Genomic DNA, 14543 nt, shown 5'->3' with positions numbered 1-14543 from the left:
GCCTCTTTCAAAATAAATAGGTGTGAATGCTTGTTACTGAACCCCAGATTCTATGAGTACAGGCGCGACCCTCCGTGATTATTGTTGGTGAGTTCATCCCTTCTCAGGCTCATGCCACACTGAAGACTGTCTATCCACATTCACATAGTATGTGGGACCCATCTTGGTCTCAGCTTGTGTATAACTTGAGCTGAGACTGGACAAACAGCTCTCAACCAGCTTTTTCTTTGGCTTATTAAAGGTTCCCATAGGGGCCACCAGCTCACAGGTCTGTTCCTATGCTAAAAGAATCTTAAAACGTTCTCTTTCATACAGGCTTTGCTCGCGAAGGCTATAGCTGGTTGTATAAGGGCGAAACAGGATGTAGTCCGTGCACCGGGTCCGTCCGGTACCCTCAAGCACAAAACACAGTCATGGTGCAATGGTGCACAGGTGGCACAGAAACAACACCTGTTGGTGACTTGGTGGGAGTGACAGTGGGGAAACAAAACGTATAGCTCACTGCTGTGAGAAGCAGAGATGATGGTTAACACACTGTAGCAGCACTGAGAGGCTGCTGTGTTCAATTCACTGGGAATGCACACCGCTCTGATGGAGAGTAAATGTGTCTGCAGCCAGTGCAACAGCTGTCTGGCTGTGCTGAGCGCACTCTGCCTCGGTGATTAATGGAAGCTGCTGCTGTTTTGTGTACTGCATGAATCAAAATGTGCTGATCCTCGAGCAGCTTGAAGCTAAACAATATTTTGTAACATTAACCACTTCATTATCTCCTAAAATTATGTGTATATACAACTAATTTGCAACATCAATTAAGGGTTGAGAAAAAAACACAATGCATCTCAGAGTATGTGTTTGAGTATGTGATTGATATTGATAATTAATGATGGTTAGTCCTGCAAAATTTGTTGCAACGCAATATCCACTCATAGCGACTGTAGCATTATTACTATTATCATGATATCTTTTTCGTGGTTATGTGGCAGCAGCAAATCAATGCAGAAAAAGTCCTCAGTCTTTCCCTAATGTTAACTTGTACTTTTGTTGCCTAAAGCCTGATCACTGGAGTCAAAGCCATGTGTGTTTTCCACACCCACCATTCACCCCAACCAACCTGTGTAATTCCACTAACGTAGATAATTATAGCGCGTCATTCACTCCGAGTTTTTGCCTATGAACCCAGGCTGCAATTACATTTGTCATCATAATGGAATTGGGAAAATAATTTAGTAATATGTAAATGTCATTTTTAGCAGACAGGAATGTACCTACAGTGTAGGTGCAAAACCCCTGAGTGTGATAAAGATTGATAATTTTCACTGCTTATAATTTAAACTTTCTATTTGAATGCAAAAGAATGTTCCTTTTTCCTTCACTGACACGTCACATAGGTTTTGTCTTGGTTCGTAATGTTTCCGTGACTCCAGCTGTCATATTAAGTTAGGTTTTACATGGGCTTAGCTACAATAAATCCACTGTGGATTTATTGTAGCTAAGCCCATGTTGACTGTGTCAAGGACCAATCACTCACTGACCACTTTATTAGATACACGTGTACTGTTGAGTCGAATCCCATACAATTGTTCAGCCATAAAGACGACTTTTTATTGACACCGTCATTCAGACGTTAAATCAATTATGTTGTAGCATTGAGGTCATAGTCAGTGAAGGTGTTGCACTTGACTGCATTATACGCAGACATTTCTGATATCACCCTCCCCAAGACCTCTCAATATAATATTGTCGGTACAACACCAATTCACAATTGAATTTAGACATTACAGAGAATTTAAACTTCGTGACAGTAGCATTGCAGTAGATTGCACAGATGTACCTACGAAATAGCCAGTGAGTTTTTAAAAATGTTACATTAGAGATAGTTTATTGATCATCCTTAAGTACTAAAGGGCCCCAAAAAGCTGCAGGGATTAATTACAAAAAGGCAGCTACACACTGTGACTCACCTGAGGATGTAACATTTTCTCATTAATTCACAGCAATCAATAAAATAATGCTCCAGACAACACAGTGCTCGGAGCTTCGAAAAACACATTTTCTCTCCTGACATGGTGCGAGCTGAATACCTAACAGTTTGCCTTGGAAGAACTGAGCAGATATGTTGAGCTCATAGTACTGAGCAGTGGGATTTAACTAATAATTATTGCCATTATTGATTCAGCTATTAAACTACTGTTCTTTAATTATGTATGTTAGTTTTGCCTTTGCCTCAGAAAATCAAAATGACAACTTCCTTCACATGTTTCCAGAGGAAAAATGATGAAAATGGTGGGAGCTCACCGAAAGCCCAGATTGCTGATGTGCTGGCTGCCCAGCCTGGAGAGGCTCTTCTTGGCAGAGTCCTCTAAGTTGTTAGAGCCCTCGTCATTGACCACCATGGCCAGTATGAGCCCCGTCTCCACGCCAGCCACATACTTTGCAAGGCGTCGACTCTCATCTTTACTGCGGTATGTGTCAAACCTGTGGGGGTGAATGTCAGATGGAACGAGGTAAAGAAACAAAATAATTCAGCCTTAAAACACGGACAGGCCGGAAAACTAGTTCTGAAAGCCACCCTACATGTAAAACAGTCCTCTTTATGGATCAACCACTCTAGCAACCTCCAACATACATATGACCATTTTGTGTTGTAAGTAAAAAGATTGAATTCCTATATTTTAAGAGACATACCAGTGGGTGCATTAAATTTGCATTCTGGATAGGAAGATTGGAATAACAGAGAGCAAGGCAGGTTTATTTGTGAAAATGGGTTCTCAGCACATCTAACAGCAATATGCAGGAATTGGGTGCTTCTCATAACAAGAAAAGCAAGCTTCAGAGGAAAAAAAAGGGACTGGAGCGGACTGATATGCAGCCTATAATAGCGCAAACAGACCATTGTTTCAAAGTTACTTTGAATTCATCAAAATAAAGAAAGTCCTTTAAATTTCCTCCATTTGCCACACAAATAAGTTTATTTGTGTGGTATCTTTCAGTTTAACATGTTTAGGCGATCACATAAAAAAGAATGAAATTGAAGGGAAGTGAAGTAAAATAAAAATAATAAAATGGAGTTAAGAAAAAGAAAAAGTACAAAAAAAAAATTATAAATGACTAAATGATAAATCAAACTAAATAAAACCTTGTAACCTACCCTTGATTAAGGAATGGAATTAGGAATGTAAAAGGACACTAAACAGAGAATGAACCTTCCTAATGATGCCCTATGATTATCTACAGAAAAAAAAAAGACTAAAAAGATCAGCTTTTACAAAATTAGGGAGCAAACCTTCATGAAAAATTGAAGCTAAAATAACTTCTCATGAGCAAAACACCAAGATCACACAGCTGAACAATCACTAGCATTCACTAGTAAAACATTACCCCACTTCAGGGCAGTATTTACAGTCTATTGTTTAATTATTCTTCAATGTTTAACTGCAGTTGACTCAGTTTGCATATTACCGTGCTGTAATAACCATTTATTAAGTGGATTTTATGGTTGTCACCTTTCATCAGACAAATTGTAATGGCAGTAAATTAGAGGAGGCTGAATGCGGCCCAATACCCTGTCCCCTCCTTTAAAAATTCAATCATCTATTTAGCACAATAACAGCCGTATATCAGTTTATCTGACCTGCATTTGGAATAAAAATGTAATGGATAATTACTCATGAAAGGATATGAAGGATGGCATTGATTTCTAAATTTAATATCCCTACATGAAACAGTGCCGGAGCCATTAGAGGCATATTTGTCTCCGTCATTATGACCGTGTGGTTACACAGTTCATGTGATGTCAGCCACCATATCATTTCTCCTCTAATTAAGGGTCTCATGATTGTTCAGCAGAAGAGACGCAGCCTCTGCTTCGAGGGTAACCTTACCTGTCATCGTGCAGCACCTCTCCGGTCTTGGGGTCGATGACGTGGATAATGATGCCTCTGTTGCCCCAGCTTCTCTGGAACAGGTAGTTGTTTTGGTTGCTCTCTCCAGGGTGCAGGGTCTTGTTGAGGAACGTCCATGACAGCTTCTTGTCTCCATGGATCTCCAGTGTCCCTCCTGTCCCCACGCCGATGTACTTCCTCCCAAAGTAGCTGTGTTCCTGATCGCTGTCATCCAATCTGAGAACAGCGTGACATGAATTATGAATTACATTTCATTGAAAGTCTCTACAAGGGACATTTCAGGCAAGGAAGCATGCGTCAGTATTCACGTTCATTGAAATAAACCTGATAGGAACATGAACCAAAGTTTTCTTGGTTGGATATTTGTTGATCTAGAAGAAAACTCAGCAGATCGCCATAGTTTCAAGCAGCGAACAGCTCATAACATTTGTCACAGGATGACAAACGGTAGTAGCAAATCTTTAGAGTATATGAAGAGGGAGTGCAAAATGTTAAATGTTAAAATGTTAAAGTATTTCTGGTGAACTCATTCAACATACACAAGTTAATATTTAACTTTAATGGAAGACATTTGTCATGGGCAGAGTATATTGTTTTTATTGCTTTGCGCCTCCCTGACTTTGCTTTTTTAATAAGTCGCTAGGAAGATATTGAGCTGTTATTGTCGACATTCTTCCAGCTCAGTGTGATGGCCCTTGATCGGAGCTAAGACAATACTTGTCTTCACGATCAGTGCATCGTTGGTTTTGCTCCCTCCATGAGATTTATTACCATCAGGAAAGAAGAAATGCCAGGCTTGTTGACCGATGGACATCCAGTTATATATTAACCCATTTTATATGTAATCAGTCAAACTATACTACATCATGTCAAAGAAAGACTGCATTGATGAGACAGATCAGAATTTTAATGATAGGCCATTACAGGTTCAGAATACCAAGTAACATTTTTATTGGTTGTTTCGAGTTGTTAAATTGACCATAACCTATTATTGTGCTGATGTGGAAATGCACTGCTGCCCTCGACAACATGGTATCACAGTGTCTTTATGTTAAACTTTGTACCTTCCAAAAAGGGAGATGGTGAGATTGCCTTTATAAGGACAGTCGGGGCTTCCGATGTGCAGCTCCCCTTTGTTCCCGATCAGAATGTGTTTTGTTCGGAGCAGAATAGGCCGGTTTGTGTCAGCGATCACCAGCTTTCCTACAGGGGAGAGAGAGCGAGAGAGGGGGGGGGTGGGTTGGGGGAGTGATGAAGCCTCCTGGCAGGTCTTTCATGCCCCACTGCCCTCAGACACCTCCTGTCTTCCTACCATTTATGGCCCTGGGCTCAGGCTGTCCACACGTACTAACACACACACACACACACACACACACACAGTCGTGTTTCCATCACTTTGGAGAACATGACATGGACTACCATTCATTTCCTGGAGATTTACACGAATACTAACCATAACCAGTGCTTGCCTAAACAAACACCGTACCCCAATCTTACCATAACCCTAACCTTATCCCAACCCCACAGTGTGACTGTATAAACAGATTTATGTTCCAACAACATGAGTAATACATGGTACACACACACACACACACAAGACGTAGCTGGCCAACCACCTGTGTGCCTCCCTCTTTGAGGGAGCTATCAGTGAGTCTGAGCAGCAGTGGGGGTTCTGCTGGGACAGCTACAATCCACTCATGTTAGCCATTACTTTGCCTTAAACCCCTTAGAAATACTTAATTGCTAGCTGAATTAATGGAATAGGGATCCATTAAGTAAAACCTTCAGTTATATGAGGAGGAGGTTGGTGTGGTTGACAGTGTTGCAGCAGCAAGTCACGTTGGCATAAAGATATCAGCGGAGTAATTGTGTGAAGTGAGGACTGGATGTCACTAATAACCTGGTAGCCAAACAGATGGTGCATCAGTGGGCCAATGATACCAAGCGTAAATAAAACAGCTGACAATTAGCTGATGTGAGCATAATTTCAGGGCTTTGCATTTACTGAATTCTCTGTTGAGACACTTTGAATTAAAAGAAAAGATTTCTAAAGTTCTAATCCTGTGTCCCTATATTGATTGTTCACCTATCTCTAGGTATCCTATACGCTGAATACATGGTCCAGAATGTCTGATGACTCGAACATGCTTGAACTTGTTTAACATCAACACAACTTTATGCATAACTTATACACATACATAAGGGTATCCAGTCAAGTGTGACTTCGGACAGCTTTCTTACCCCACACATTACAGTGATTGCTTCCAAACGAATGTGTTTGTGGTCTAATTTATTTATTTCTCCCTCATTCTCCTTGTCCTGATCTAACCATACAGGTAGGTTCTCTATTGCACTGCATCTCTCTATCATATCTCCATAATTCTATAACAACCTGTATTTGTTAAGCCACACCCACTTTTACACAACCAATCAAATATAAAGGATTTGATTTAAATTTCCTTTTTAACTATACCGTATCTTATGTTTCACTCAGAAACACGTCACATTACAGAAGATAAAAACAACTCTACCATTTCTTTTTGTGACTTTATTTAAAGTTGAACACTGGATGGATTTGTCTAGCTTACCACCATTGAGAATCTCGATGGAGTGGACCGTCGCTGAGGTTGTGAGGAGAACCTTCCTGCCGTAACCGATTGTAACACGGTGGTCTTCACTGTGTCCCGGCATCCATGGCTGCAGTCCTGGCTCCTTGTCCGGACACACTGTCAGAGACAGAAAATACACAAAGATTTAACTTGTAGAAATGCATACAAATCTGCAGGGGTCGAAAGTAACAAAACTTTAGCACTTAAGTACTATTACTTAACTTGAGTATTTCCATTTTATGCTACTTTATACCTGAACTCTACATTTCACAGAGTTATGTGAATTAATTTTGATGCCAACAAATATTTTTTATAGTTACTGGTTACTTTTGAGATTAAGATTCTAAATAAACATTGTTGGTCTGTCATTAAAAAATTGTGTCTAGCTGGGAAACCTTGTGACGTTTCAGATGTCTGTGTCTCCTAAGAGACATTTCTCCTCTAAACTTCGCTTTCAAAATGTAGAGGTGACTTAAATACTTAGGAGAATATAAAGAAGTTAAAGCAAGAGTGGATCCACCTCAACCAGCTACAATGGTAAAATACTATTTATGTATGAATGCATCAGTACATATATATATATATTAATATGCCTGTCGTGGTGTGTAGAATCTGCTTTTCTGTTGAACAAATGCTTTTAATTTAGTTACTTTTAACACATTATGCTGATAATATTTATCAACTGTTGTGTGTTGATTAAGATATTTAATTATTTTATCTTTTAAATTGTGGTACTGATACTTTTAGTTAAGTAAAGGATTCCACCAGTGCAACTAACCTTAAATAATCCATCCAGTTTCCTTAATCTGACACACATGAGGTGATCATGTTATAATTGCAAGCAAACCTTAAACCAACTACTTTCTGGGTCATATAAAAGTCTATTGTGTTGGAATTTGAGAGAGTCACTTCTGTGTGAGGTGGAGGTTGGGGATTCTGAGTGGGCCATGTTCCAAACCTCTGTGGAGGTTGGAGTTGTGATCATTGGTGTCACTTATGACGGCAACCTGGGAACCCACTGGTCAATACTTTCAATGAAGGAGGCCATTGAACTGAAGAAGGAGGTGTTTTTAAGGTGCAGACAGGTACTGACTGTGTCCTCTGCTACCAGGACACACCCACAAATCCATATTTATATACAATATTCACAGACCAACCTGTCACCTTTTATCGAAAGCAACAGGTTGGTACAAGTTTTCTTGAGGTAGTTGAAAGGCACTGTGGCAAACGCTTGAAATCATGAGGAGGTGCGGGCAATGTGAACTTTTCAATACTTCACAGTTACAATACTCCTGTATCTCCTGTAAAATCTCCAGTAATCAATTGAACACTAAAGACTGATAAGATCAGCAGGGTTAGGGCTGTCTGCTGATCCTATTTGTTTCATTACTTGTCTACTCTGTAACTTTCTGAGCTCCCAAATTATCTAAATTGGGATAAAATAGCACACAAAGTTATTGGATTGCCCTCTCCAGAGTAAGGGTGACTGATAAACCCATTAAGTTTGTGTCTGTTATTGTCAGGATAGCACAGAGGCACGTTGTACAACTGTCTCCCCAATAGAGTTTCAATCTATTGCTCTCTGGTGTGTGTGGTGGTTACCTCATCTCCCTGCCACCTAATGGATCTGTCAATGGCATTGACTGGCCAGGGACCTGAATTGTCAAGTAGATTTCCCAGAGGGCTAACACAGATTGAGAGGTGGTGACGTGCAATCAGCTGGTTGCTGTTGTCTGTGAGTGACGGCTGTTAGGCTCTTGAGGACTGAGAATATCTCTGGGGGTGTTTGTCTGCAGTCCTGCTATGACTTTAGGAACTATTCCCTATCCTTCTCATTTGTATTAATAAGCCATCCGTCTTTGCATGTTGAGGCTTGTTACACAAGCTTGTGCCCAAGTTACATACTATTGAGCGTACTGGGCACCAAGGTGCATTCCTGACCTTGGAAATAGTGTTAACTTGAAGTACACATACTAGCTTTTTCTTAACCTTTATGCTACAGGGATACAATAGCTCAGGCGTCGTCATGTGACCTAAGGGTCGGTTATTAGAAGGTCAGTTATGTCTTAAGGGTGTAGAAGCAGAGATTTTACAGAGCTGTCTGATAGTGGTTTGTGCTGACTGCTTGTGACTTGTAGAATGACTCGATGATATGACAGTCCTGCCACAGGAATAATCCCAACGGTCGTGTTCTTGAGTTGGGTCACGATTCTCACCATGCCATGACCACCTATGATCACGTGACGACAACTTGGCCTTCTCCATTAAAACTGAGTAAATTTCATCTGCTGAAAGCAATGGTAAAAACAGCAAAAACAAAAGAATAGAAGGAAAACCTTGGGTTGATATCATTTTGTCAAACTATATTGTCTGTGTAGCACAGTCACATTGGCAAATGACTATGGACAAACACAATTTACAACAGAAATAGCTTTTTGAAGTTGGAATTAGTGAAAACATTGTGGCTGTGATGTGCTCCAGCAGAGTTTCCACATCTGAAATTGGCATTAGTGTTCGTCCACATTAATCAACCACTAAGCGAAGGAGTGTACACCTGTTTACCAGGGCTATGTCAGCCCAACATGTATAGAGGCTGGAGTGTGCAATTTGCAATAAAATGATACATTTCACAATGTAGGAAATTATGCATTTGGTTTTTATAATCTGTTTTTAGATCTAAAAGAGGAATTTCTTTTAGGAGCACTGATTGGTCGCCTGTCACATATTGGCACGAGTCTGGCCAGTCAGAGCTCCTGCTGCTGCTCTGTGGGTTTAGCTTTTTATTTTAACATTTATTTTAAATTCTTAGTGCACTGCTTACAAATCTTTAAATTAAAAACAACATCGTCTACAGCACAGTGATAACAAAATGGAAACTGTAAGTGAGAAAACAGGGAGAAAATGCCTGTAAAAGTTATTTTTTGTTATATTTTTGCAAATTAATAATCCAAAAACAGAATAAGGACGCAGAATTACAGTTTTTATGTACCATATACAAAAGAAATACATTAATCAGAACTAACTTTAAAACATCCCATGTTATTCTGCTATCTGAGTTTTTACACCAATGCAGCCATATCATCATCTAAAGTGTTATCTTTGACAAAAATCCACTCCATTCAGTCCGGTCATTCATCCCCTGGAGCCGTCTGCACTACAGTTATGCTGACTATATATCCAAGGTAACTCCAGTAGCACAGACATAGCAGCACAGTGGCACATCTAACAAAGCAGCTATTCATAGGAAAACATCATACTCAAAGCTGATTTGCTTGTGTGAAAACAGTGTATTGTCTAGAGGGATTCCTGTTACGTGTTACTTTAATGTTACAATGGATTCATGTTTCTTCAAGTTAATTCAAGGTGTCTAAAGGCTTGCCACGTCTTGTTTTTCCACCGTTAAGCCTGTGCTGCTTTTATTTCAATAAATTAACCTGAATTTGGACATGAGTGGACTGACTCATATCTATATTTCCACCTCCTCCAAGCACTGGAAGATGCAGACAAAAAATGGAAAGCATAGGCAAAACCCTACATGCAGCATAACAGAAAAAAAAAAAATTCCACATCAGCAGCTGTTCAAACACACAGTTCTGAGTGAGCGTCTGAAGTCAGTCCTTGGAGATCTGTGGCTGCTAGTTACTGGAGTGTTTGACAGCTGTGAGAGAGAAAAAAAAACTGCTGAACCTGCTCCTTTGGTTTGCTTGAAATTCTTTCCTATTAATCCAGCAACACAATGAACTGAGTCTGACCTTCATAGGAAAACCACCAACAGAGGTGAGTCAGGGAGAATTGTACAAAAAAAGAAAAAAAAAAAACATGGAACAGGACAAATAAAGACTTCAAAGCATGTCACCTGGTTTCTTCAGAACTCTAATTACAAGCGAGGACAGAATAATAACTGACTGTAACACAGCAATGATGCATGCTGTCTTAAGATACCACTTACATTGCTCATGATGGACGTGGCCAAAAACACTGGTGATCCAAGTTAAGCTCCTGATGCAACCATCTGGTGGCACAACTCAACAACAAGCAGCCCACCGTGGCATTACATTGTTTGTCTGGTACACTTCCCACAAGTGGAGCCGAAAAATGATAGAAGGCTTAACCGGTGTTAAGAAAAGTGGAAAGCAGCACTTCTTTTGTTTTTCATGCCTTAGGGATGCAAACAATGAGAGTAAAGTTTACATTGATTTACAATTACTTGCCATTCTTCTTCATTGTCTGTACTCATCGTTTATGCATTTCTCTGATGTACCTCACAGCAGCAGGACTTTTTTACTTTTTGTTTCCATTTCAGCCTATTACTTATTATTTCATCGAGCTATACATCATACAATATTAGTGTTCATTTTGCTGATTGATCACTACCACATATTTTAAGGACTTGACCAATAAATAAAAGTAATTAAGAATAACATTTCTAAAATAGATAAATTGAATATACTTATATTTTTGCAGTGGGGTAGATGTACTGTACATCATTGTTTCTGATCGTCTCTTCTTGCTTGAATACATGTGAAGAACTTTTTCATTCATAAATTGGATCTTTCGAGCATTCATAAATGTTATAATAATAAACTGAATAAAAGCCCTTCATCCCTACAACAGTTCTACAACAGCCCCCCTACATCTGCTCGCTTTGGTACGCGTCTGTGAATGAACACCAGCACATGTCTGACAAGAGTGATGGATAAAAATGAATGAACTAATGAATACACATTAAACATGTAATGTATTTAGAGCGAAAGTGATTTATTCAAAGTGTGCTGACAGCACTGAGAGGACTAAAACTGGGAGCATCCCGCTGCTGCATTTTTGGTCACATGAAACTTGTTTTTGCAAGAACACTGAGGTGAGGTTTGAGCGAAACGATGAGGAAATGAAGTGAAGCCATACATTGTCTGAAGGAAACAAATCTGATTTGTTAATTGCTAATGAGCTGAAACCTGCTCAGCGCTTATATTTTTCACACATTGCACATTTTCATTAACATAAATCCCACTTAATGTGTCTGACTATAAAGATTTTCTCTATATTTACTGTAAATCACCCTCATTTGCTTCTCTCATTCCTCGTTGATGTGTTCTATTGCTGTCTGCTTTTTACCGGCTCAATTTCCACATGACAGGGATCATTAAACTTTCATTTACTAAGATTGCAAAGCAAATCAAACACCATGCAAGCAGTAGCTTTAGCTGTGGTGTTTATAGCCACACTAGCTGCGCGGCTCTACAGATGGTAACGTCTCACAGTTGGTCCACCGCTTTGGTGCAGACTGAAATATCTCATCAGCTACTGAATGGATTGCCAGGACGTTTTGCCAGATATTTATGAGTGAAATATCTCAAAAACTCTAGGATGCGTTGCCATTAAACCTTGTACATTAATGTATGAATCCTGATGATTGTGGTGATCCCCTTGAATTTTGGCTTGGCTTGATTCCTCCCTCTGCATTACTCCTAAACATCCTGCAGCCCATAAACCTGACTGCCACCTTGATCATATCCCACCTGTTGCCTAACGTGTCTCTCGGCTGCGTCACGGCAGGAACTGAAGTCATTATAATCACCTAAACTGACAAAGCGCAGCCCTTTCTTCTTCCTGCTTGTCAAGCAGCTTCCTAGTTTCTGTTAAGTGCAATCAAAAGTGAAATATTAAACACATCAATTCTTGTGCGGCAGTTGCCTTTACTTTGGAAAGAGATAAAAGATCTTTGGCGTTGCTGTCAGATCAAAACTATGGAACTTAAAATGTCAGATGTTCAGGAACTAACAAAAACAAGCTTGTATTTAGTTTGCCGAACGTGAATAATTTACAAAAAAGCTGGGACAATTCACTAAACTAATAATGGAGCATGTAATCCAATTCATCTGAAGAGCTAAATGTCACTGTTGTTTTCTATCAGTTGGCCAGAGAAGAACAAAATGCCCACTCATTCATGCGAAAACATCCTATATTATTGCTTCCACTTTTGGTCTTTCAGCATGATGGCACTGCATTCCTCTGCGTCTTGAGCTTCTCATTGAGATGCAGCCCCACCACTAAATCTCCAATAAAAAGCCAATCTGCCTCAGATTGAGATGCTCTTGTGGTTGTGATTAAACAGATTTGTTTACGGCTCGGAAAGCCTCTGTTTGCAGTCACAATAAAGCTGCAATAAAAAGAGCCAGTGGGTGAGAATTAGAGATATGTGTTTAAGTATATCGCACTAATGCCTTTAATGCTATTTCACAAACACACACACAAGCATGCACACACACACAAACACACACACACACACACTGAGCAGGGCCAGAATCAGTTATGGCCTTACTTGGATAGATGCCTGTTTGCACGACAGTCAGGAGAGGAATTCTATTCCCCACATGGTGCACCGACAAACACAAGGCTGCAGTGTGTTTGTGGTTCCTCTGAAAGTATATTCATATGCATATGTCATACGTGCAGATATTTCACTGTGTGTGTGCGTTTGTGTGAGTGGAGTTTATTGTTTGACCCAAAGCCTTGGTTTTAGAATTGAGAATCCCTAAATGACCCAGTGATGCTGTTTAGTTCAGTGGAGACAAACTCCAGCTCTCTCTCTCTCTCTTTCACTCTGTGCTGAAGCTCCCTCTATCATCCTGTGAAATGAATTTGATGCAGGGATTAGTATCTTTCAACACCATTTCAACAGTAAATCCATAAGCTGATCGTGGCATTCCTTTGACGCTGCAGGTAACACTGTGCACACCGTTACCCTGTGCCAACGGTCCAACACTGATTATACTGATCACTGATCATTTTAGGTAGAAAGTTTCATTTGTCCTTCTCTCTGCCTCAATATATGACATTACATGATATACTACATGGTAAACTAAACGGTTTTGTCTAATACATTTTATAGAAGAAGTATATGCTGTCTGCTTCTGCTGCACTGAATTATGAGTAGGGCAAGGTAAATCCCTGTAAAATCTTAAACCTGTGAGTATACAACAGGCAGATGCTTTTATTTTGAAGGGTGCACATTACATTTTCAAGTTTTTCAAGAATATTTTTGTAGCTAGTACACATATTTTCACACATAATGTGTGCACTTTCTTATACAATACAGTGCTCTGTGTTTTAGCAGGAAGGATGGCGACTGTTTGCTTATTCACAGAGAAGTTTGTCAAAGTGTGTTCAGCAGCACTGCTGTGTGGCTAACAACATACTGAGATCATATTAGCTAGCATGACACTGTTCATGGTGTTGCACAGGCACAGAGAACACTCAGACCTATAGAAAAGAATGCAGAAGCAAACCTGGTTCCAAGAAATCTTTCCCCTTAAAGGAGGTAACATATTCTTGTGGTGCACAGAAGACACCAAACATTCTGAGTCTTGCATGTAGTTAGGTTTAGGCAATAAAGACACTGTTCAGGTTAGGGAGACTATGGCTTTTGTGAAAAGTTAAAAAAGTAAATGGATCCTACGTCTATGATTCACACCACTGATTTTTTTTTTAAATGTTAACCATAAACATATGAATGTCAATCAAGCTCTAGTTGCCATGAACAAATATTGTAGGAAAACAAACGGAATGCACTGTTAACTGTTTCTAGATTTTGTTATTTGTTCTGTTTAATTAAAATTAAACGAATAAAAAATTAAATTAAATTAAATTAATTAAAATGTATTTGTTAGTAGTATACAAACATAATTTCAAGGATTATGTGACACCAAATCAAAGCACTGGTACTTTTTTTACTAAGACATAGCACATAATAACATATTTCCTTCTATCCTCATAGCTTTTCTCGTTCTTCTTTGATGTGCTCTGTTGCTGTTTGCTTTTTAACGGCTCAATTTCCGCATGACAGGGATCATTAAACTTTCGTTTAATAAAATTGCAAAGCAAATCAAGCACAATGCAGACAGCAGCATTAGTTGTGGTGTTTATATCCACCAGATTTTTCTGCAGCTTTTAAACTGCATCTCACAGTCTCATCAGTATCTGATGAGACTATACGATATGAAAAGCACTGTAAAGTCTAGAAAGTGAACCTCAC

General features: G+C 39.5%; 1 protein-coding gene across 1 annotated transcript in view; it reads right to left on the bottom strand.

Annotated features, from left to right (window-relative positions):
- Positions 1-14543, bottom strand: part of cemip (cell migration inducing hyaluronidase 1) — a 154610-nt gene that overhangs the window by 65155 nt on the left and 74912 nt on the right. Inside the window, exons 3-6 of the mRNA XM_070827803.1 lie at positions 6491-6628; positions 4967-5105; positions 3882-4118; positions 2296-2475 (exon numbers count right to left, since the gene is read on the bottom strand). Coding sequence (XP_070683904.1) covers positions 2296-2475; positions 3882-4118; positions 4967-5105; positions 6491-6628 — 694 coding nt within the window. The remainder of the gene's footprint in view (positions 1-2295; positions 2476-3881; positions 4119-4966; positions 5106-6490; positions 6629-14543) is intronic.

This window comes from Pempheris klunzingeri, chromosome 1, assembly GCF_042242105.1.
Source record: "Pempheris klunzingeri isolate RE-2024b chromosome 1, fPemKlu1.hap1, whole genome shotgun sequence".
Lineage (NCBI taxonomy): Eukaryota > Metazoa > Chordata > Actinopteri > Acropomatiformes > Pempheridae > Pempheris > Pempheris klunzingeri.
Note: the sequence above shows the minus strand (reverse complement) of the source record. Positions and strands in the feature narration are given on the sequence as shown.